The following is a 26,082-nucleotide window of genomic DNA, read 5'->3' as shown; positions in this document are numbered from 1 at the left end:
ATGGACAAGGCTGCAGTCCTGAAGGTCTAAAAAAAATCAATATTTAAGGCATTAATATGCTTTATGTTTTTTTATATAGATAGGAAAAAGTCACAGAAGATGAAGCAGGACTGTATTCTTTTTTTAAGTTATAAAATATCCAAATACATGTCTTAAATAGAGAAAAGTAGAAAATGGTACAATATATATCCCATCTATTCAACATGTTACTATTCTGTTTCATTATTTAAATAATAGTTTTATTCCCTAAACCACTTCAAAGTTACAGATTACCATGTTAAACACAACATGCATGCCAAAAATTAAGGACACTGCTCTTCAAAGCCACAATTTATAATAATTCTTCTCACACCTATTTCTCCAACCTAATCCAAATTACCTGTGAATTATTTCTTTGTTCAGTCTGCCTTCCACCTCTAGAAAATGTCTGATTTTTTTCCATCCAAGGTTTTTTCTGAGTTGCCTGGCAAGTTACATTAGACCAATTTACACCACCTATAATAAATGAGATTTTAAAATATAATTTAATTATAAAGATACCAAAACCTAAAGTGCCCCCTAACATCATGTGTTGAAACTCATTCTAAATGTAACACTGGAAAATTTCCATAAACTTTAAGTGGCATTCCAGTTCTTGGTAATGTTAAGTGTCAACTTGCAGAATACCTCCAGCTGACATTTTCCCAACTTCATCAACAAAACCATACTTTCAAATTAACTTGCATTTCTTTGGAAGACTTCTAATTTTTTTTTTTTGCAGCATCAGCAAGCTTCATGCTTAAAAGCAAAACTGTGACATGGACGGAGAAGAAAATAGAGCAAAAACACTATGCAGAAAGTAAGTACCTGCACATATAGATGAGTCCACATGCTAAAAATAGAAACAAACAAAAAAAAACAATTATTTTCTGCTTAAGAGTAAACACCATATACCTTGTAAAACATTTCACAATTCCATCTACTGTGAAGCACGCTTATTATAATCTTAGAAAAATACTTCTCCATAAGTGAGTATTTTTATATTAATAGTAACACATACAAAACATATTTTTAACCATCATATTATAGAACTATTAATGAAAATAGATACTTCAGCTTTAGGCAAAGACACAAAGAACTGACACAGATGACAGGTGAGAAGATAAAAGAAGCGTCACATACGCTGACGGAGCCAGCATCGGGGTTTCTCGACCCCCCGGCAGCAGGCTGCTGGCTGGTGCTGTGTTTGGGGCTGCAGTAGCCACTGTCGCTGTCAATGTCGGCCTCACTAGCTCCCTGCTCACTAGAGGACTCGGCAGTCGGGTGGGAGGCTCTTCTCCTCCTGCCTTTGGCCTTCCAAAGCATTGCGGCAGAGCTCTCGGAGAGAGATTTGTTTGCGATGTCTGATGGGAAATCTGTAAGGCAAGGAAAGTGTGACAACTCCTCTTGAGGAACAAGCTGACCAATTCTTTTAAATTATCATTAAAATTGTAAGAAAAGAACAATATCTAACTTTGTAAACAAAGAAAACAGGTGTGAAACTTTTTGAAAAGATGGGCAGAAGATGCTCCTGACAAGTTGCTTTATAACATGTATTTATTATGAAGCGAGTATCTGCATAACTATTTGTGTATTTAATATTATATAATTAAAACAAACCACTATCATCCGTTTAAACATCACCAATCCTTTGAAGTCCACTGCATGCTTCCTCCACCACTTTATTCTCTTCCTCCCTCAGGGGCTATTCGGAATTGAGTTTATCACTCCTTCACTTTTTAAAATAGATTTACTGTGGACTTCTGTATTTCCAAAACATACACTATGTACTTTTGCAATTCTACCTTTATAAAAATGGAATCACATGTCCACATTCTTCTATGACTTGCTTCCCCCTGACGCTGCTCTCTCCCTCAAATGTTGATTGGTTTTGAGATTCTGGTGCCTGTGGCTGTAATTCATTAAGGTCACTGAAATCTAGAATGCCTGTGTATGAATATACCAGAGTGCCTTTGTCCTCTGTATCACTGATGGGACACTTGGGTTGTTCTAGGGTTTTGCTCTCAACAACAGTACTTCTGTAAACATTCTTATATAGATGTAAGAGTATGTATGTGTGCACATGAAGGTTTCTCTAAGGTAAATATCGGTCGGCTTAGGGGTTACATGTAATGTTCAACTTTACTTGGTAATGCCGAATCATTTTTCAAAGGTGGTTCAAACAGTTTGCACTCTAAGAGCAGGATATAAATAACCCCGCTGGTGCACATATTCACCAAATACTAGACACTGTCCTCTAGGCTGTAATTTCTCCCAATTGCTGGGTATAAAAAGATGGCTCATTGCAGATTTTAATTTGCATTTTCCTGCTTAATAATGAGGTTGAGAATAGCCATGTATGTTTTCCCCTCTGTGAAATACTTGTTAGTTTTACTTTTGGATTGATTTCTGTCTATTTTTCTACTAAGTTGCCTATTTCTCATTTTTGTATTTCACAAATTGTAATTACAAAGCATTTTAAAAAACAAGACCTCTTACCAACTCCTCCCAACCCAGCACACCACTAAAATTCCTTTTACTACATAATTTTCCCCACAACCCTTTTTTTCACAATCACAATTTTTCTATATATAACTTTTATACAGAATCAATATAATTTTCAGTTGTGCTGTTTAATTATATATATGTTCTTTGTTAATTATAATATATGAAGGTTCCATATTAGTTCACTGAGTGGATGTCCTGGGCACCTCTTTGGACTTGTTGCCTGTTACTGGACATTGAGAAGTTTTCAGTGGTTTTCTGTGTGCTGCTGCAGAATACACACCTTTAATCAAACAGTTCCTTTTCTTTCTGGGAGGAGATTCCATTTGGATACACTGTCCTCAGCAGGCCAACTGGGTCAAAACAAAGATTCCTATAGTTCTGCCAAAGTGTTTCAGCTCCCTGGCAGCACTGCATTCCAGGGGCCCTGAGTGCAAGGTGAGATCATTTTCTTACTGATTCTTACGAATTCTTCCTATGTCCTCATACTAATCCTTTGTCAGTTACATACATGGTAAAATCCTTTCCAAGATTTATGACTTGTTCCTTCATTCACTCTTTTTTTTTTCCTTTTGGCTGTGCTAAGTCTTTGCTGCTGCACGTGTGTGCTTTCTCTAGAGGTGGCTACTGGGAGCTGCTCTGCAGTTGCAGTGCTCAAACTTCACTGCAGCAGCTTGTCTTGTTGCGGAGCACAGGCTCTAGGGCGTGCAGGCTTCAGTAGCTGTGGCTCGTGGCCTCAGTGGTTGCATTTCTAGGCTCTAGAGCACAGGCTCAAAAGTTGTGGCACAGGCTTAGTTGCTCTGTGCCATGCAGGATGTTCCTGGACAAGGGACTGAACTTGAGTTTCCTACATTGGCAGGCAATTCTTTACCAGTGAACCACCAGGGAAGCCCCTTCATTCACTCTTGATAAGTAGAAATTCGTAATTTTATAAAGTTTTCTCCATGCAATCATAAAGATATCTGCCTATATTTTCTTCTACATGAGGTTTTCTCATTTAAGTCCTTAATCCATCTGGAACAGATTTGCATGATATAAAAATTAATCAATCAATTAATAACAATTAAAAACATAAGATTTGCATGATGTATATGTTAAGGGTCTGTAATGCTATCTCTGTCATTTTCCTTGTATATGTTTTCACATATACGGGTCTGTTTCTGGGACTCTGTTCTGTTTAATCTTTGTATACTGTATTTTATATATTTTTATATAAGCCTATAAAAAATAAATGGCTTAGTAGGTCTTGCTATCTAGAAAAAAAATTCTTTTAATACTTTTTAAAAATGCTTTTAATTAAAAAAATTTTTTTTAATTTTTATTTTTTTAGCCATATCATGTGGCATGTGAGATCTTAATTCCCTAACCAGGGACTGAACTCATGCTCCCCAAAGCAGAAGCAGAGTTCTAGCCACTGACCCACCAGGAAATTCCCAAGAGGAAATGTTCTTTTCCAGGGAAGTCGTGGCTCTTTTCAGATCAGTGCTCTTTTATTTTAGAAATTAGTTTGTCAAGTTCTCCAAAAATCCCCATTGGAATTTTGATCAGAAATGCACTGAATATGTAGATTAACAAAGGGAAAAATGCCACTTGCAACATCAAATCATCCTGAATGAGCGATTTAGGTTTTTTTAAAATGTCCTATAATAAAGTTAGTTTTCAGTATAAATGTCTTATACTTTGTCAGCTTTATCCCAGAAACTGTATTTTTGTTGCTATTGTAAATGATATATTTTCTTAAATTCTGATTGTTGGTGATAGTGATAGTGAAGTCGCTCAGTCGTGTCTGACTCTTTGCAACCCCATGGACAGTAGCCAACCAAGCTCCTCCGTCCATGGGATTTTCCAGACAAGAATACTGGAGTGGGTTGCCATTTCCTTCTCCAGGGGATCTTCCCAACCCAGGAATCGAACCCAGGTCTCCCGCATTGTAGGCAGACGCTTTACCGTCTGAGCCACCAGGGAAGGCTGATTGTTGGTAACACACTTATAATTAACTTCTGTGTATTATTTTATACCTAGCCATCTTACTAAATTCTTTTAAATAATACAAGCTTGTGTTCAAGAGTAAAAATGTATTACAAATTCCTTAAACCATAATTTGCATTCTACCTATAACTGACATCAATTCATCCTGATAAATTAAGAACAACCTGAAGAATAAGAATACTGATAGAAGGTATAATCTTCTACTCAAATTATATCTTCATCTTTCCCCTTTCTAATTCTTTAGATTCAGAAGGTTGTCTTTGTAGTCACTTAATGAGCAAACCAAAGACGTTAGAACAAATTTTTAAAGTAGTTCTTAGGGTTCAAAGCATGTAGAAATGGGTCACTGTGTCTAGGAACAACCAAAACATACAGAAGTTTGTCATATATTACCTTATGGCTCTTTATCATAAACCATTCCAAGCATTCGTCAGTCTGTTAATCTTATCACTTTATGCCCTACAAACCATACAATGATTGTACTATCAGCAAGCTGTTTTTTGACTGATTCCCAGATACTTTCTTACTCCTAATGAACCTAAGGAATTGTCAAAGGATAACTGAACGGATGTCCAACAAAAAAGGTACAGTACAAATTAAAGAAAGTGTGTACCATCTAATTCATTTCAAGCCAGACAGCACTTTTGTAAAAACTGTAAAGGGTAAAAAGCAAACATGCCTTTGAACAGATCTAGTCCTGAATCATTAATAAGGATTTTTAAATGACAATGAGTGAGAGAAGACAGCTATCTACTCTATAGCTATTAAGCTAATTATCCGGGCTACAAAATGAAATTTCACATATAACTGAAAACAGTGAGAATTTTAAAACTACTTATTAACTGTTACCTATTGTCAGGATAAAGCTTTTTACTTTAATGTTTACATAGTCCTCCAAAAACTTTTAACAAAATGATATATAACTAGCCCAAAATTTTTACTTGTTTGAGGATACATGTTACCACTAATAGGTCTGGTTCAGATCTTATGCTAAAATATGGTACACGAAACTTGATAAGTTCTTCTATAAAGATATTTATAGAATGTTTTAAAAGGGATTTTAATCTAGTTATTAAAAAACATATGAAAAATAAAATATGTACAATTCTAACTTCTACCAAAATGAGTCCCTCAAATTTCTATAATGTCTTCAAAATTCCATCTCTGATTTCTGAACTGCTTCACTACTGAAAGGGGATAAGGAAACCTCAAATTCTGCTCAAAACTATATAAGCCAGCACCCAAGTTGAAAGAACTTTAAGAACATGGGACTGTTTCATCTTTCCTAAAGAATTTCACAAAGTTGCGGGATAAACAGAAGACTGAAAGTCCAAAATCCTAAAAAGTGGTAGAGTCTACAATTACAAAGTCAATGCATGACAACAGATACAGACACAGAGAACAAACTTGAGGTTGCCGAAGTGTGTTGGGGGCGGGGGCGGTGCTGGGGGAGGGGTGAATTGGGAGTTTGGGATTAGCAGATGCAAACTGTTATATATAGAATGGACAAACAACAAAGCCCTACTGTAGAGGACAGAAAACTGTGTTCAATATCCTATGATAAACCATAATGGAAAAGAAAATGAAAAAGAATGTACTGTATATGTATGTATAAATGAAATCACTGCTATACAGCAGACATTAACACAATACTGTAAATCAACTATATTTCAATAAAATAAAAAATATTTTTAAATCTATGATGTATATACATAAGAAAAATCTTGCCTTACCAGTTTGCTGTGAAGCATCTACCAGTAGCACAATTTTTGATCGATTATCAGGACCTGCTGCACTTGTCTCTTTCTGAATAGCTACATTTTTCACCAGTGGTCTTTTGCTTTTTATGTGCTGTTGTGTAAGTTGTTGCTGATTGAAGTAAAAAAAAATTAAAATCTTATTCAATGTACTAATAAACATTATAAAATATATCAATACATCCTTTAAAAATATACTTAAATGAGGCTACAAATGAGTGACTCTCAATCCATGAGGAAACAGGGTTACTGTGTTAGGATTTCATTAAATTATCTACAGCTAATCATAGTAGGCGATATAATGTATTATATACACATTTATATACTACTTTTCAAATAACCATTAATACTATTATAATTAATGAGATATATTCATTTTAATTGTCATTTGCATTTTAAATTTTCTTAATAATAAATAATAAGAGTATAACCACATCAAGGGGTTATAAATTTTTATTTAAAAAGGCAGTATCAGTAAAAAGGGTGGTAACTTATCCAAAAGCTCAATTTTAGTTTCATGAGAGCAATGAAGTACAAAAGAAATTTCTGCTTTAGAATTTAAAAAGAAAATATTAAAAAGCTGATCTTTTCCTTCATTTTTTAAAAATATGAGTATCCATCATTTAATAGCAATTTATACAAAAGAACTCCAAATTTAACTCCTTAGATAACTTCTTAAAGTGCTGGAAATGTACTCTGAGAAATCATGTTACTTAAATACTTGAAAGTTATATACTATTGTCTATTTCCAATACTTATTTCTTTTCATTCCCAGATATTCCAAAAGGATTTCCCTTGACCCAGAAAGTTTCCACGGACAAAAACTAATAAGCTTTTCAAAGCAACTTCTACAGCTTGTTTGTATTTTAACCTGAAAAAAGTATGCCAGAAGACATCATAGACTTTTCACCGAAGAGGCTGGGCTAATGGAATCTAGGAAAGCATGAACTCCTTGACAATAACAGACGTAAAAGGCATTTAATCACTCTGCTTTCCATTAGCTCAAAAGAAGCTAATCTGAAAGAAGCTTCTTCTAAAAGAAGCTAAGAAGAAATCTGGTTTTTCTTATTTACTTTGACACTATGGCTTCAATAGAAAAATAATATTTTACTTAATAAACAGACACCTAGAATTAACCTTAAAACTCTTCTGTGATTTCAAGGCCTTTGTGTCTTTTTTTTTAACTTAGTCAAAAGGCTGGTGTTGACAAAGTCATTTCGCACATTTATCTTTAATTTTCTTTAGCCCTAGGAGACCCTGTGTTCATATAATAAAGCACTCTCTAAAAAACAAAGTGCTGTTCCTACTAAAAATTGACAGAATAGAAAACAATGAAGTTGAAGAGACTTAATTCAATATTCTTTTCCATAATATCTCTTGCTTATTTCTGAAGATTAATGTACATTAGATGTACATTAGCCACTTAACACTGCTAGGAAAGGAGCCAAACTAATCCCTTACTAAAACTGTGTCACTATGCAATTTTTATCACTAAATTAAAATAATTTGTAAATATTTGTACATTACGCTTATATAAACTCTCTAACTTGAAAATGACTGTTAATCCTATCCCCATTTAAAGAATGAGGAACAAAAGTAATGGAAAAGTTATTTTTAAAATGCTACATCCTTAACTGTTTTTTAAAAAGTAAAACTCAGTAGTAAAGGCTAATCGATACAAGTAGCAAATTACTTACACTAACAACAGAAATATCCAACACAAAAGCCAATCAAATGTGGTCACTTACTTTTGGTACCACTGGTCCTCTATTACTATTTCTGTTTCGATGGCCAGACAATGGGAAGACCTGTCCAAGGTGATTTGGACGCTCAGTGCATTCTGTGGTTATAGTATTGACAGTATTTGCAGCCTGAAAAGTGTTGGAGTAAGGTGCAGGGAAAGGATGATAGAAACCCATGACTTGTGCACATGGTGCTGGCATCAGCTGATAATATGTATACTCTGTAGAAACAGGTGGCTGAGCAGATATAATGGGGTAAGCAAGGTACGGTCCAGCAGGGTTTGGATTAGGCTGTTGCCATCGTATATCATTGTTATATAATGGAAACTGTCTGTAAAACCAAATCAAAAAAGAACAAATCTATTGACATGCATGTCTGAAAATAATACAAAGCAAATTTTCAACTTATTTTAATAAAAGAAAATAACAGTATAAAATGTGCTAGGTTGCTTCCATTGTATCTGACTCTTTGTGACCCTATGGACCATAGCCTGTCAGGCTCCTCTGTCCATGGGATTCTCTAGGCAAAAATACTGGAGTGGGTTGCCGTGCCCTCCTCCAGGGGATCTTCCCAACTCAGGGATCGAACCTGCAACTCTGAAGTCTCCTGCATTAGCAGGCAGGTTCTTTACCACTAGTGCCAACTGTAGCCTCATAATAATTCTGAAAAAGAGATCATTTTTTATCAATTTCCTTGCTATAATTAGTTTTTACGTATGTGTAATAACAATTTTAATTGACAGTATAAAGGAATTCGGGCTTCCCTGATGGCTCAGCGGTAAAGAATCTGCCTGCAGTGTAGGAGATCCAAGAGCTGTGGGTTTGATCTCTGGGTCAGGAAGATCCCCTGGAGTAGGAAATGGCAACCCACTCCAGTAGTCTTGCGTGAAAGTCTCATGGACAGAGGAGCCTGGTGGGCTACAGTCTAAAGGGTCACAAAGAGTTAGACACGACTGAGTGTGTACACACACACACACACACAAAGAAATTTAACCTGACAGTTTACTGCATTTCAAAATTTAAAATGTACAGAGTATTCTTATTTGTAGCTCTCTCCCTCAGCCTCACAATATTTCTGCCTAAAAGTTAAACACCTATCTGCTGAATCTGCCAGTAATGGCAGTCCAAAGTTCCCATTCAATGGCAGCAACTAACTGTAACAGCCCTCTGCAAAAAGCAGGGTAATGTGATCATTGTATAAGGTGGTCTTTACAGTAGGTGACTTGATTATTCCACCTCCATTCTTTAGTTCAGGCCAAGGGCCTCCTACTCCTTTCCAATATTCCCCTAACCACTTGGCCAAGTCCAGCTCTTTCCCTGGCTCCCCTTCTTGACAATGGAAGCAGGCGCCAGAGGTCCAAGAGAAAAAAAAGAAAAAGGCAAGCTTGTTCAGTGCCATCTTATCTCCAGCATTAGAGTTCTTCTAGTGTGATGCCTTCCTATAAAGCACCAGTCCTTCCCATCTCATCAGTCCTCCTTGCAGACAGTTGCCGCTGATGACTAAGAGGTCATACGGAGCTGGATGAGAGAGCTTTTCCTTACTATTCCTTGACAAAGCACAAGGGAAAAATGTTCCCTGCCATAATTCTAAAAATATTTTCAAATAATCTGATGGCTGGCCTACTCATGAATTCTCAAAGATTATTTGGTAAGATAAGTTAAAATTATACTGTACACTTAGCCACTCTGTCAAATACTGCAATAGTATTTTTAGTTTATAAATTACTTCAAGCATAGTCCAATATAGGTCAAAGATTCTTAATGTAATATTCAGTTCAGTTCAGTCACTCAGCCGTGTCCGACTCTTTGCGATCCCATGAATCGCAGCACGCCAGGCCTCCCTGTCCATCACCAACTCCCAGAGTTCACTCAGACTCATGTCCATTGAGTCAGTGATGCCATCCAGCACCTCATCCTCTGTCGTCCCCTTCTCCTCCTGCCCCCAGTCCTTCCCAGCATCAGAGTCTTTTCCAATGAGTCAACTCTTGGCACAAGGTGGCCAAAGTACTGGAGTTTCAGCTTCAGCATCATTCCTTCCAAAGAAATCCCAGGGCTGATCTCCTTCAGAATGGACTGGTTGGATCTCCTTGTAGTCCAAGGGACTCTCAAGAGTCTTCTCCAACACCACAGTTCAAAAGCATCAATTCTTCTGCGTTTAACTTTCTTCACAGTCCAACTCTCACATCCATACATGACCACAGGAAAAACCATAGCCTTGACTAGACGAACCTTTGTTGGCAAAGTAATGTCTCTGCTTTTGAATATGCTATCTAGGTTGGTCATAACTTTTCTTCCAAGGAGTAAGCATCTTTTAATTTCATGGCTGTGATCACCATCTGCAGTGATTCTGGAGCCCAAAAAAATACAGTCTGACACTGTTTCCGCTGTTTCCCCATCTATTTCCCATGAAGTGATGGGACTGGATGCCATGATCTTCATTTTCTGAATGCTGAGCTTTAAGCCAACTTTTTCACTCTCCTCTTTCAGTTTCATCAAGAGGCTTTTGAGTTCCTCTTCACTTTCTGCCATAAGGGTGGTGTCATCTGCACATCTGAGATTATTGATATTTCTCCTGGCAATCTTGATTCCAGCTTGTGATTCTTCCAGCCCAGCGTTTCTCATGATGTACTCTGCATATAAGTTAAATAAGCAGGTTGACAATATACAGTCTTGACGTACTCCTTTTCCTATTTGGAACCAGTCTGTTGTTCCAGGTCCTGTTCTAACTGTTGCTTCCTGACCTGCATATAGGTTTCTCAAGAGGCGGGTCAGGTGGTCTGGTATTCCCATCTCTTTCAGAATTTTCCACAGTTTATTGTGATCCACACAGTCAAAGGCTTTGGCATAGTCAAGAAAGCAGAAATAGATGTTTTTCTGGAACTCTCTTGCTTTTTCCATGATCCAGCAAATGTTGGCAATTTGATCTCTGGTTCCTCTACCTTTTCTAAAACCAGCTTGAACATCAGGAAGTTCATGGTTCACATACTGCTGAAGACTGGCTTGGAGAATTTTGAGCATTACTTTACTAGCGTGTGAGATGAGTGCAATTGTGCGGTAGTTTGAGCATTCTTTGGCATTGCCTTTCTTTGGGATTGGAATGAAAACTGACCTTTTCCAGTCCTGTGGCCACTGCTGAGTTTTCCAAATTTGCTGGCATATTGAGTGCAGCACTTTCACAGCATCATCTTTCAGGATTTGAAATAGCTCAACTGGAATTCCATCACCTCCACTAGCTTTGTTCATAGTGATGCTTTCTAAGGCCCACTTGACTTCACATTCCAGGATGTCTGGCTCTAGGTCAGTGATCACACCATCGTGATTATCTGGGTTGTGAAGATCTTTTTTGTATAGTTCTGTGTATTCTTGCCACCTCTTCTTAATACCTTCTGCTTCTGTCAGGTCCATACCATTTCTGTCCTTTATCGAGCCCATCTTTGCATGAAATGTTCCCTTGGTATCTCTAATTTTCTTGAAGAGATCTCTATGGAAGAGATCACCCATTCTGTTGTTTTCCTCTATTTCTTTGCATTGATCGCTGAAGGCGGCTTTCTTATCTCTTCTTGCTATTCTTTGGAACTCTGCATTCAAATGCTTAGATCCTTCCTTTTCTCCTTTGCTTTTAGCTTCTCTTCTCTTCACAGCTATTTGTAAGGCCTCCCCAGACAGCCATTTTGTTTTTTTGCATTTCTTTTCCATGGGGATGGTCTTGATCCCTGTCTCCTGTACGGTGTCACGAACCTCCGTCCATAGTTCATCAGGCACTCTTATCTATCAGATATAGTCCCTTAAATCTATTTCCCTTGACTCAATTGAACAGAATCCTTTAGCTTCTACTGTGCCTAATCCCCCAAACTATTAAAGAGTTCTAGAGTATTAACTTGAAAATTTAATACCTGAGAGAGTAATTTACTGACCATATATCTCATCTATCCAGAATTTCTCAAAGAATGTGCCTGAACACACTAGTGTGACACAATGGTTAAACATGTGTAGAAATATTGACTTGCCTTAGCCCTCAGGGGTGGCTGGGCAAAGGCTAGAGTCCAGCTACCTCATCCATTTATCCTATAGTGCTAGAAGTACAATTTTAATGTGTGATATAATATGAAACATGCTGAAAGTACTTTCATACAGCAATAAAATGAACTACACCAATGAAGTGCTAATCATTCAGACAGTCTAAGCAGGGTTAGAAAGGCTATCGGGACTATCACAAGACACACCCTAACCACTAGGTCACACAGTATCCGAGCTGTAAGCATTTTGCTAAATCACTCTGTGACCATAGCACAGAAACTAAATTTAAACTACAGAGTCTAAAGATACAATAAGCTAACTGGCCACAGAAGCTTCAAAGTTAAGGGCCATCCCTTGATATAGTCTTCTTAGAACAGACTGTCTTGGCAATTAGGATTATATGCCTATCCTCAAAAAAAGGTTTTCTGTTCACCTCTTTCTGAATAATTCCTTCCTCCCGTTGAGTCAGTTTATTTCAAAAAAATTTCAATAACTTATTATAGGAGATACAAAGAATTCCATTTTCTCTTAGAAAGAATGAGAAAATAATAATAATCCATGCCAACAATTTTTAAATTTCTACATCATTTGGTTTCATTTACTCCTCTTAGAAAGTAGAGAAATAGTTAATACTTAAAAGTTACAAAAGGAAAAAGTTAAGACGTGTGCTTTGCAAACTTCTACATTTCCCTACCCCTTTCTTCCCCCACCAAAAGAAAATAATAATAAACAAATTACCTATTGGACTGGTTTTCTTGCACGAATGGATAACAGGTAATCAGGTAGCTGGGAATTGGAGTTGGTTCTACACCAGAAACATTTCCATTATCATTTGGGAGTGCCATAGGGATCATAAATGTATCAGGATTCTTCTTCTGGGGAATAAATGGTTCTACCTCAGCTGACAGCTTGACATTCTTCAAAGAGAAAGTGAAACACATTACTAACAAACAAGCAAAAACTTAAATAATACAAATTCACAACAATAAAACAATAAAAGAGACAGTCTTCTCAGTATTCACAAAACATTCAAAAGAAGAGCAAGGTCACATTTTAAAATTTTAATCTGATTATGTTATTTAGACAAAGCCATCAACTGGATAAAAACTTTATCAAAGGTTACTACATTTCAATGAAGTCATTTCTTACATAACCAAAGCTGTTAAAACAATCAAGAGTACAAGGAAGTCATACCTTGGAATCCAAAAATAAAGCTGGTAGTAAAAAAACAAAACAAAACAAAAAACAAACTCGCTCTTCAGACAAAACATTGTGTTTTAAGTTAATTTTGTTAGTGGAAAAAAATCACTGAACAGAGTTCTGAAGGATAACTACTCTATATTTGTTTGAATAGCCTAAAAAAGTTTATTTCTGTCCATTGCAGGAAATTAGATTAGTATGGTTAAATTAAAAGGAAGGATAATGTCTACAATAAATGAAAAAAACAACTTAGCACAAGGGAGAAAAACTTTGGCTTCACAGTTAAATTGAGAAAAAAGTGAGCACTTCAGCTTTCCAGCAAACAAACCGAGGAAATAAGGTAATCCAGAATTCGTGCTCCATGTTAGTTTATTTTTATCTTCTCTTATAAATCTATAGAGGTTTAAACATAGTAAAGTACCATACTAAGGATGCACAAATTGGGGACAAAACTATAAAGAAAAGTAAAGAAGAGCCATGAACGTCAGGATAGGAATTACTCTCAGGAAAGAGGAAGCTGTGATTGGGAAGAGGCACCTGGCAGAGCTTCTGAGGCACCCAACAAAATCCTGTATCCTAACATGGGTGACACAAGGTCTTCATCCAATAACTCATTTAGCTGTACACTGGTTTTGTGCATTTTTCTTTCTGTGTTTGCTATATTTAACTAAAATTTTTAAGATTTTAGTATAAAATAATCTATAGGCACATTCTGTAAAAGGAGAATGTTAAAAAACTACAAACATCTCAAGGTGACTTGGGGGGAAAAACCCACAAACATAACAATATTAAAAGATAAACACTTTGCAAAACCAGTGAGTGGAATGCAACCCAATATTTCAACAACTCAAATCAACTACGTGAAAGCAATAGATCTAACCAGAACTTTTTCCCCACTGGGATGGCATTTATTAGAAGCTCCCATCAAGGCATATTTCTCTGAATAAATTTCATGCATGTGTCTCACAAAAGTAATTAGTAGAAAATCCAAAAAAATCTAAAGAAAAGACTTGACATGCTAAATATATGTGCTGAATATACAGCCTTTTTTCAAACTGTTCAAAAACAGTTCATTGTGAACATTTGAAAACACATGTCTAGGGAAGAAATCTGAACTATACAGCAGTATCAATTCAATATCCTTCCTCCCCACCTGATGTAACTTTGATGTCTACTTTTATACTACTGACCAAATCTGAAATAGATAACATAATTGTACTCATAAATAATGTGTGAGTTGGTTTCTTGAATTCCAACATAGGAGGCAAAAACAAATGTTAATAGTATATAGGTCGGTGATTTTCACTATGATAGTTATTAGGACTCAAAACTTATTAAGGTCTAAAATATCAACCTTTGAACGTATGAGAATCCTGAACAGCTTTATAAATCTGGGCTAGAAGACATTTGAATTTTTTCTTCTAATTCAAGGTATATGGTTATATTAAATTCTCAGTCCCATATGAAAAAAAACTAAGAATACTAATATAAAGAAATAAGGCAATTTAAAAATAACTTTTCCTGATACCCCCAAATAATACCAATTCATAAATTACTTTGTAACAACAAATTCATATCCTTGCTCTTTCCCAACAGTGTAGTGTTTAGGATTCCACTTCCACTGCAGGGGGCACGGGTTCAATCCCTGGTGAGGAAACAAATACCCCACAAACCACCAGACTAGCCAAAAACAAAAAAAAAGTTTTTTGTTTTGTTTTGCAACAAGTTTTTAATACCTAGTCTCATCTGTTCTTTATATGTTTTGTGAATTTAAGTAACCACTACTCAAAAAGTGTCATGCATAATTTATAACTAATATCTGTACATATACACCGTATATGTCCCCAAAAATTTAAGTCTGTATTGGCTTCTATTCTAAGTGCAATTCTAGATATTGGCATTCAACAATAAAACTCACAAACACTGAAATGATCCTTTGTTTTTACCAAAAAAGAGAAGCTGCTGTAGTCAACAGCTGCACAAACAGAAGATGTCACTAGTAGGAACAGACTGGCAAACTTTCTCCCACAGTTACAACTCCCTATGGTTTTAAAAGTTGTTTGTCGTGACTTTGGGGCCTTCAGCATCATACATCAAAATGCAGCCTCAGCTGTCCTCAGGCCTGAAAAGTAATGTTCATATGGCAAAATATTTTTTAAAATTTCACATAATAAAAGTCATACAGATAATATGTTAAGCAAGCAACAGATTTTGGCAGTTATTTCATTAATATAGAAATTAAAGGAAAAAATGTCTTACATAGTAGACAACAAAATGTTATGAAAAAATTAACTAGTTACTTCATACAATGATACTCCTCAGTTTGTATTTCTGTTTAGTCTATTTATGCCATGACCGTTAAGAAATTTTTGTCTCCTTAAAGAAAATAAAATAATGGAAGAAGTCTAAACAGAACAAAATCTACTCCTGTACTGCTATTTGCTAAAAAAAAGGAAAAAAAAAAAAAAAAAAAGACACTGTACTGTAAAATTACCTTTATCTTTCAGAAATTACTTCAGAATTTTCCAAGTTAATGAAAAATCATAATCCCAGAAACCTGTTTTGAACAAGAAACTGTAGAAACCTTATTTAAAAGTTTATTAAACAAATGCATTCAGATCACTGAGAGCCTGTATAATTTAACAAATACACACTGAGCTCATGCACTGAAGAGAGCACCACACTAGTATGAAGCACACATCAACAGAAAATGCAGACTAAATTCCTCTGAGATGGAACTTTCAGAAGAGTACAAACAATTTCCCCAGAAAGCAATAGAAAAATGACACCCACTTAAAATCAAAACTGAAGTAGAACATAATAAAGCATGCTCCCACAGTGAAATGTCAGTACGTACTACACACCCACAGAACAAATAAGACTATGGAAACCCTCCACGTTCTTGCTATATTAAGGTAAATAGGATGTATCAAACACTAAGATGTTTTATATATCATGACCAAAGATAAAATAAATGTCTTCTGAAGGAAAATGTGCTTAAGAAATACCTGCTGGCTTTATTGTTTTCTGGAACGTCTTTTACTGAAAGTAAGCCACTTGACTAAATAAATCAGTAGTTATACATATCAAGTTTTGCAAGACTTTAGAAAATACTGAAGAGAAAAATCAAAGCATTTAACTTAGACTCTGCCTACTTGCTTTCCTATTCATACATTTTCCCTCTTTTCTTAAAATGGACCACATTTAATCTTGTTAAACTCTGATGGTACTTTTTTAAAACCTAACTTTCTAAATTTAATACTAGTGTTTGGAATTTTCTTTCTTTCTTTGAGGAGTTCTCCCCCCACCCCCACTTCTTTCCTTGGATGCTTAATTTTTAACTTCCTTTTAAAATGCTGAACAGCGAAAACATTTATGACTATGCCTTTGCCTCAGAGTATAGCTTCAGCCACATCCCATACATTTTAATATGCAGTATTTTATTATGTTTTAAAATTTTTTTAATTGCACTTTTAAAGTCCCCTTTGACTTAAAAGCTTAGGGGAAAAAAATGCCTTTTTAAATTTCCAAATGATATTTTCACTAAATGAGCATTATTTACTTTCTTTTTGATTACAAAAGCATTTTTAAAATGTTAAGGCAATAGCTTACTTAGATCTATAAAAGCTAACTCTAAGTATTACTGAATAAAAAACACTTTAGAGTAACTTATTTAGAATACATTTAGTTTGCAGTGCTGACTCTATTTGACATTTATAATTATTTAAAGAAAAAATTATAACCCAGATAATATTATACCTTAATTGGTAAACAGTTCTTTGCATGAAACCATATACACTTATCACACATCTGGTTTTCTAAGAATTAAAGGCATTAGTGATCAATAATTTTGCAAATTACTTTAAAAGAACTCATCTAACATTAATGTACTAAAAACTAAGCCCGAGTTTAAATTATTTGATAATACAAAAGAGACTGTCAACCTCAAGTGTTCTGTCACTTCTAAAGCCACTGTTTATTTTTTTTTTTAAATCTCAAAACACTGTCCTAAATGTCCTAAAAATAGAAATACAAAAACTTTATAAACAAACTCCATTATTTAGTCTTCACATCCCTTTATATCAGTTTTTTTTTTTTTCCCCTTTAAGGACAGGGGAAAAAAAAACACCTAAGATCCGGCACAGCTAAATAAACAAAACAGATTTTTTTTTTTAATGCACTATACTAAGCAGCATCCTTTCTCAGAACTACCTCTGGCAATTAAAATAAGCTACTCATTTTGATTTAAAACAGTCTTGCTAAAAGAGGTTACTCCTGAGATTCTCTTATGGTTATAACATTTTTTCAAATAGTCATTACTACAGTTAAGATTACTAGCTAGCATGTATTCCCAGTAACTTGCTTTTTATTATCTTGATCAACACACACAGAATTTATCCTTTTATACAAAGATTTTATACATATATATATATATAAAAACAAGACATAATTCCAAGAACTACAACATGAATGTCTTCAGGCAAAACACGCTTAGATATTTTTTAAGTTACACTTGTGCAATACTCCAAGGATTTAAGACAAAATGCAGAAAGTCTGTATTAGTACTAGTCTTTAAAAATCAAACTTCTATGAATAGTCAACCACTATAATATTATAAGTTTTAACGCTGTAGACATTCCCAGAAATTCTGAATATAAACCAACACTGGTTTAAAATAAATGTTTTGAGAGAAAAACGGAAATTCAGCACATGTGGCATCTGTTTTTAATGACTTTTACTTATTAAATTCATTTAGTAAAAATATAAAAGTACATTCCAAATAACTTGGAAAAGCCATTACATTACTCAGTGGTATAGTGAAAGCAATCAAGAACTCCACACAGTGGACAGATCTCAGTTCCAGCCCCTCATCTATCATTAAGTTAATAGTTCTGTGCCTTTTTTCAATGATGAATATGAGAATATAATGAAAATAATGGAGTTTTGCCATCAGAAAAGTGCTAATTTAAAATGAAGTAGACTCCTTCCAGGTCATCCATGGACCCCTGAATTAACTGCTTACAGCATGAACTAGGCAAAGCGGCATCACTTTTGGGGATCTCAGCTTTCTGTGAGTGTATGTGTGGGGGAAAGAGCAATTGATTCAAATTATTCTCTCATAATCCCCTAGGATTAGGCTAAGGGAAGAGGTAGGAGGTACTGGAGAGAAAAAAAAAAAAAATTCTTCAACAGAAAACCTACATTTATGTTTCTTTCTGAAGCTTAAATTTCTACAAAATTTTAATAGGTTGTGAACTCTGGAAAGAAACGGGATGAAAGACAAAGAGGCTCTCTAAAGAATTTGCTCATAGCACTTGCTGTCAAGATAATTACATACAAATAACTATGCTAAAAGTTACCATCTAAATAGTTAATTACATTTCCTCTGGGATGAAAGGAACCATAAGTATATATATATATATATATATACATGGAACCATAAGTATATACATGACAGCATTACTAGTTACAGTTCTGTCATCCCAGTGAAGAAACAAAATGTTTAACCCTTTCATTAGTGACACATGTACTGGAAAATCATTCAAGAAAATTTCTTATTCACTTCTCAGGCTTTGAAATTTCGGGTGTTTTTTGATAGGTATCTTGGAAAATTATTTTTCATTAAACTGGATATAGGGGACATATAAAATACCTTGGGTCACAGGAAAGCCTGAATTAATTTGTCAAGGGGTCCCCATCAGTTTTGCTTTGGTAAATGCACAAACTGTTTCGTAAAACTCGCTTGTGTTTTCAGTCATATTCACACAAGCTTTTTTTAAATAAAGATTTTTATACAAAGGAAAAAAAAAAAAAAAAGAAAAAAACAAAACAAATATCCACAACCAGGAAGCTGCTGTCTGCTGAAAGAGACCTATTTCAAAATCTGAACTCCCTCTGACTAGCTACATATATACACATAAATATACCAGCTACATATATACAAATACAAGAATTTGGGAAATCTTGTCTCGTTATTCAGGTGTTAATTATCCATTTGTAAAGTCATCGGGCTAACCCCTAATCTTTTTCCTTTATCTATTTGCCGAGTTCATTACTGGGCAAGGCCTTCAACTGAAGAGGGGGAATGGACAGTGAGTAAACTTCGATTTCATCAAATTAAATCCCTTCATACAGATCTCAGAATGGAAAATACTGAAACTTTTTGGAGGGAAGAAAACTATTATTTTAGATTTTTTCCCTTTTTTTTAAACACTGTCACCATCCCAGCCTCCCAGCACCTACTAGCTTGGATAGTCAATAATTTGATGCAACTGAAACATTAATGGGACTTCGTGAATACGAAAACGGGCTCGGAAATGAACTCGTCCTTCGGGTCCTACACCTTTAAAATATAAAATCGATGTTTCAAAAACACTATTATTTTGGGGGGGGGGGCAAAATAACTGGCTAGAAGGGCAAAGGGAAACCGCAGTATTTCATATCTAAAAAGGAACACCTCCATAAAACCACTGCAAAAACAATGCTTCGCTCAAGGGAACGTAGGTCTTAAAAAGCCCATAACCCCTCCATCATCTGTAGTTATCACATTCCCTGACAGTTTTTCTAAGCGAGAAGCCTTTCCACCTTAAAAACACATTCCAGAACTGAAGGGAAGGGGGAGGGGGGTTAGTATTTGGTGAAGTTATAAACCCTCTCTCGGGAAAGAACGGACAACTTGGGAATCTTCTGGCCCCTTTCACCAAACAAGTCAGGGCGGCCAAAAGCAAATCCCCAGCCCGGGGGAAATCAGAGCTGGAAAAGCCTCCAAGCTCGAGACAGCATCTGAAACAATGCAGAAGAGGGGCGCCGCCAGGATCCCGGGGAAAGGAGGTCTGCGCCAGCAGGAACCCGAGGGCTCCGGCCGTCCGGGCCCACGCTCGGAGACCAGGGCCCGCTCGGGAGGAAGCCGCGGCCGCGACCCCCAGCTCCCGGCCCGACCGGCCTGGCTCAAGCCCGCGTACCTGGTCTGCGGGGGCTCGGTCCATGGCGCCTGCAGCCGCAACGGGCCCGCGTTAGTCGGTGTGAAGAGTGCCTCGGGCCGCTTTCTCCATGGCCCCCCGCTCGGGTCGAGACCGGGCTCCGGACCTCCGCCCCTATCTAGCTGGCCGCGACGCAGAGTCCGGCTACGCCACTGGCCGAGGAGGCGGCCCCAGCTCCGGGAGGAGGGGGCAGCGGCAGCCTCGGGGAGGGATCATCTGGGACGGAAGCCGAGGAGGGCCCAAATGAGCTAGAGGCGTAGTCGGAAATGGCGGAGCGCGGAAGGGAAAGAAGGGGGCGGAGGCCCACAGGGGCAGTGGTCGGAGTGATCGCAGGCGGCCTGAGCTGGCGGAAATCCAACGCGAGCTGGCCGTTCTGGAGGCTGAGGCCAGCTGGACATTCCGAGTAGCATGTTCCCTGAGCCGCTCTGCGCTTTGCGTGGGACTTAACTGCCCCTCTGGACTGCTAAACTAAGGAGTGTGGAGCCACTCGGACACGCGCGTTTTGAGGACTTGAGCGACTTCGGAGACCACTTGAGTCTGTCAGTCTCAGTCCTGTGGGACTCTGCAATCCTATCATGAACTGTAGCCCGCCAGGCTCCTCTGTCTATGGAATTTTTTAGGCAAGAATACTGGAACTGTTTGTCATTTCCTACTTCAGGAGATCTTCCTTCCCAAACTAGGGTTGGAACCGGTGTCTCTTGCATTGGCAAGTGGATTATTTGCCCAGAGACCACTTTCTCATCCCAAACTACCTCTGGTATATCGGAAGAGGTTTTAGCTGCCTGTACATAATGTTATTCTTTCTTTTGTCATCTGGCTAAAGGAAGCCTTAACTGTAAAGGAGAATACCACAGTATGGCGACTACTGAGAAATGAGACAGGAAGCTCCACAAATAGTGGTTAGGTAATTCATTGTCAAGGACCAAGTTCAACCCTAGGCTCACCTTCAGGCTTCTCTGCCCTATCTCAGAACCCCTAATTTTTCCCACCACTCAACAGGTAACATACTCTGGTATGTTGCCTTTCCACCGTGCTTATTGATTGTTCCTCTTACCTTCGATTCCTTAGTTCCTCGAGGAAAGAGACTGCCATGAGATTGGACACTTGGTAATCATTGTGGATTGCCTCTGGATATCTCCTCAAACACATCCTCCAACACATACCCTAAGAGTTCTTGTTTGCTGGTCAGTTCCAGGGTAAGGAAGAAAAAATAAAAGCTTGTTGTTCAGTTGCTAAGGCATGCCCAACTCTTTGCCACCCTATGGACTGCAGCATGCCAGGCTTCACTGTCCTTCATTATCTCTCAGAGTCTGCTCAAACTCATGTCCACTGAGTCGGGGGGTGCCATCCAGTCATCTCATCCTCTGTCACCCCCTTCTCCTGCCCTCAAGGTTTCCCAGCATCAGGGTATTTTCCAATGAGTCGATTCTTGGTATCAGGCTGGCCAAAGTATTGGAGCTTCAGCTTCAGCATCAATCTTTCCAGTGAATATTCAGGGTTGATTTCTTTAAACATTGACTGGTTTGATCTCCTTACTGTCCAAGATGCTCTGAAGAGTCTTCTCTAGCACCACAGTTCAACAGCATCAAAGCATCAAAGCTAAATTATACTTAAGTGAAAGAAGAGAGTAGAGGTGGCTCCTGTTTTGAAGGACTGGTGTGGAGATACACAGCTGGAGAAGAATTTTGAGAAGCTTGCTTTGTTATGCTTCAGTAAAAACTTGCTTTGCCTTTTCAGTTAGTCTGGCTCAATAGTCTAGTTTTATTTGAATAGGACTTCAAGAAGTTGTGGAGCCCCCAACTGTACTTAAGTTGGTACTATATTTTGACCTGGTGAAAGGAGTTATGTAAAGTTAATAAGACTTAGATCAAGGCTGGCAGCAGAAATTATTTCTGAGGAGAAACATATTTGTGTGTAAAGATCTCTCATTTATTTAGTTTTAGTAGCTCTACTTCCTCAAATTTTGTGTGTGTGTGTGTGTGTGTGTGTGTGTGTGTTTATGTGCTTAGGCTCATATATATATTATGGTTACATACATGAATGATTCGTGTAATGTTAAGTCTCTAGTGTCTATCAGTGAATGCTGAATGAATTTAGGTTTGCTCAGAAAAACTAAACTATTTATAATATATAGTTATGTAAACTAACAGATGATCATCTTGCTTCACACTTGAAAGGTAAAAAGAACTCTGAATTTTTAGAATTTCCCCCATGGTGTCTTTAGCCATAAGATACCCCTGCTGCTGCTAAGTCGCTTCAGTCATGTCTGACTCTGTGCAACCCAATAGACAGCAGCCCATCAGGCTCCACCATCCCTGGGATTCTCCAGGCAAGAACACTGGAGCAGGTTGCCATTTCCTTCTCCAATACAGGAAAGTGAAAGTGAAGTCGCTCAGTCGTGTCCGACTCTTCGCAACCCCATGGACTGCAGCCTACCAGGCTCCTCCGTCCATGGATTTTCCAAGCAAGAATACTGGAGTGGGGTGCCATTGCCTTCTCCGGTCAAAATGGCAATAAATAACAAATGTTTGCAAGGATGTGGAGCAAAGGGAACCCTTGTACACTCTTGGTCAGAATGAAAGTTGGTGCAGCCACTAAGGAAGACAATATGGAGGTTCCTCAAAATATGCAGATGAGAACTATCATATGATCTAGCACTTCTACTTCCGGGTATTTCCCTGAAGAAACCAAAAACATTAGCTCAAAAAGAGGTATTCACCTCCATGTTTATTACAGAGTTATTTATAGTAACTAAAATATGGAAGCAACTTAAGTATCCATCGATAATTAAAGAGATAAAGAAGATCAGCGAATAAAGAAGATGTGTGTGGCGGTGTGGGTGTGTGCCACATACATTGGAATATTCAGTTCAGTTCAGTCGCTCAGTCGTGTCCGACTCTTTGCGACCCCATGAATCGCAGCATGCCAGGCCTCCCTGTCTATCACCAACTCCCGGAGTTCACTGAGACTCATGTCCATCGAGTCAGTGATGCCATCCAGCCATCTCATCCTCTGTCGTCCCCTTCTCCTCCTGCCCCCAATCCCTCCCAGCATCTGAGTCTTTTCCAGTGAGTCAACTCTTCCCATGAGGTGCCCAAAGTACTGGAGTTTCAGCTTTAGCATCATTCCTTCCAAAGAAATCCCAGGGCTGATCTCCTTCAGAATGGACTGGTTGGATCTCACTGCAGTCCAAGGGACTCTCAAGAGTCTTCTCCAACACCACAGTTCAAAAGCTTCAATTCTTCAGTGCTCAACCTTCTTCACAGTCCAACTCTCACATCCATACATGACCACAGGAAAAACCATAGCCTTGACTAGACGAACCTTTGTTGGCAAAGTAATGTCTCTGCTTTTGAATATGCTATCTAGGTTGGTCATAACTTTCCCTCCAAGGAGTAAGCGTCTTTTAATTTCATGCCTGCAGTCACCATCTGCAGTGATTCTTTTAATTTCATGGCTGCAGTCACCATCTGCAGTGATTTTGGAGCCCAGAAAAATAAAGTCTGACACTGTTTCCACTGTTTCCCCATCTATTTCCCATGAAGAGATGGAACCGGATGCCATGATCTTTGTTTTCTGAATGTTGAGCTTTAAGCCAACTTTTTCACTCTCCTCTTTCAGTTTCATCAAGAGGCTTTTGAGTTCCTCTTCACTTTCTGCCATAAGGGTGGTGTCATCTGCATATCTGAGATTATTGATATTTCTCCTGGCAATCTTGATTCCAGCTTGTGTTTCTTCCAGTCCAGCGTTTCTCATGATGTACTCTGCATATAAGTTAAATAAGCAGGGTGACAATATACAGCCTTGACGAACTCCTTTTCCTATTTGGAACCAGTCTGTTGTTCCATGTCCAGTTCTAACTATTGCTTCCTGACCTGCATACAAATTTCTCAAGAGGTAGATCAGGTGGTCTGGTAGGAAAAGTAGCGAAGTTTTGTTTTATTTTTCCTAAGTGAAGTCACTCAGTCATGTCTGACTGTTTGCGACCCCATGGACTGTAGCCTACCAGGCTCCTCAGTCCATGGAATTTTCCAGGCAAGAGTACTGGAGTGGGTTGCCATTTCGTAAACTGCTTTTTAAAATATATTTATTTGGCTGAGTCAGGTCTTATTTGTGGCACACGGACTCAGCAGTTATGGTGCAGTCGGCTTAGTTGCTCTGCAGCACGTGGGATCTGCATATCTGAGGTTATTGATAATTCTCCCGGCACTCTTGATTCCAGCTTCTGTTTCTTCCAGCCCAGCATTTCTCATGATGTACTCTGCATATAAGTTAAATAAACAGGGTGACGATATACAGCCTTGATGAACTCCTTTTCCTATTTGGAACCAGTCTGTTGTTCCATGTCCAGTTCTAACTGTTGCTTCCTGACCTGCATACAAGTTTCTCAAGAGGCAGATCAGGTGGTCTGGTATTCCCATCTCTTGAAGAATTTTCCACAGTTTATTGTGATCCACACAGTCAAAGGCTTTGGCATAGTCAAGAAAGCAGAAATAGATGTTTTTCTGGAACTCTCTTGCTTTTTCCATGATCCAGCAGATGTTGGCAATTTGATCTCTGGTTCCTCTGCCTTTTCTAAAACCAGCTTGAACATCAGGAAGTTCATGGTTCACATATTGGTGAAGCCTGGCTTGCAGATTTTTGAGCATTAGTTTACTAGCGTGTGCTGCTGCTGCTGCTAAGTCGCTTCAGTCATGTCCGACTCTGTGCAACCCCATAGACAGCAGCCCATCAGGTTCCACCATTCCTGGGATTCTCCAGGCAAGAACACTGGAGCGGGTTGCCATTTCCTTCTCCAATACAGGAAAGTGAAAGTGAAGTCACTCAGTCGTGTCCGACTCTTAGCGACCCCATGGACTGCAGCCTACCAGGCTCCTCCGTCCGTGGGATTTTCCAGGCAAGAGTACTGGAGTAGGGTGCCATTGCCTTCTCCGAAGATACCCCTGAGTAAAAATTCAGTAACAGTACAGTCATAAAATTACCATAGTACTTTGGTGTTCTTCCTTTAAAGAATGACCTAAGGAAATCGAAATATAGGATCTTGAAAAATCTTTCCACTTTATAGAATTTTTATGACTATGAAATAGTTCTTGCAGAGGATCTTTTATGTACAAGACAGTCACTTAAATTTTAGAATAGGTTTATGAAAAATTATAAGAACAAAAATGTCACAATGCCCTTCCAATTTAACACAATACTAGGAAAGCTCTTATTCTAAAAGCTATTAGGATAAAAATTTAAATCTATGAAGGAAGAAAAGACATTTTAAAACATTACATTTTATAGATGATTGAATTTTAATTAAGTCTTTCATTCAGCAAAAAATATTTAACATGCTAGGTGCTAGGCTAAGTACTGGAGGTTAGTAGTTAATAAGACACTGAGGACAGAGGCCATGTTTGTCTTGTGGGCAAGACATACATAAAACAAATAAAGGTGAGATGAGTGTCATGAAACAGGAACCTCAATAGTTTCTGCCATAGTGTGGGATGGAAGGTCAAGGAAGTTATATGTAGGTAAATAGACTCTAAGGAAACACCTGAAGGGTAAGTAGGGTTTATGATAAGTAAGGGGGAGGAAATAGGGAAATTGTTCCAAGGAAAAGGAATGGCATGTGTGAGGACTCAAGTAGTAGAGAGAATCCAGCATTAGTTCTTAAACAAGCTCGCTCCTTGAAATGAGAGTTCTGGAGGAGAGGAATAATCCAATAAAGCAAGATTGGAAAGGATAGGATGAAAAACTAGGAGAAGAAATTGACCTCAGATGGGAGTAGGTGTATGTTGTTTACAATGACAAAATAAAGAAAGGAGAGGTATGGCTACGTTTCTAAGTTGAGAGAGTGCTTGTCAGATGGCTTCTGTTTTATCAGTGAAA

General features: G+C 37.8%; 1 protein-coding gene across 3 annotated transcripts in view; it reads right to left on the bottom strand.

Moving 5' to 3' along the window:
• The window catches only part of SECISBP2L (SECIS binding protein 2 like), a 60,763-nt gene extending 40,401 nt beyond the window's left edge, over positions 1-20,362 (bottom strand). For 2 of the 3 annotated variants that reach the window (XM_024998056.2, XM_024998057.2), the window contains exons 1-7: positions 20,191-20,362; positions 12,767-12,945; positions 8,018-8,342; positions 6,246-6,381; positions 1,162-1,394; positions 847-871; positions 380-495 (exon numbers count right to left, since the gene is read on the bottom strand). In XM_024998056.2, coding sequence (XP_024853824.1) covers positions 380-495; positions 847-871; positions 1,162-1,394; positions 6,246-6,381; positions 8,018-8,342; positions 12,767-12,945; positions 20,191-20,214 — 1,038 coding nt within the window. In that variant the 5' untranslated portion in view covers positions 20,215-20,362. Of the gene's footprint in view, positions 1-379; positions 496-846; positions 872-1,161; positions 1,395-2,806; positions 6,182-6,245; positions 6,382-8,017; positions 8,343-12,766; positions 12,946-20,190 lie in introns of those variants that run through there. The other variant, XM_059890868.1, reaches the window with a different exon arrangement.
• Between the last annotated feature and the right edge of the window lie 5,720 nt (positions 20,363-26,082).

Source organism: Bos taurus, chromosome 10 (genome assembly GCF_002263795.3).
Source record: "Bos taurus isolate L1 Dominette 01449 registration number 42190680 breed Hereford chromosome 10, ARS-UCD2.0, whole genome shotgun sequence".
Taxonomy (NCBI): Eukaryota; Metazoa; Chordata; class Mammalia; order Artiodactyla; family Bovidae; genus Bos; species Bos taurus.
Note: the sequence above shows the minus strand (reverse complement) of the source record. Positions and strands in the feature narration are given on the sequence as shown.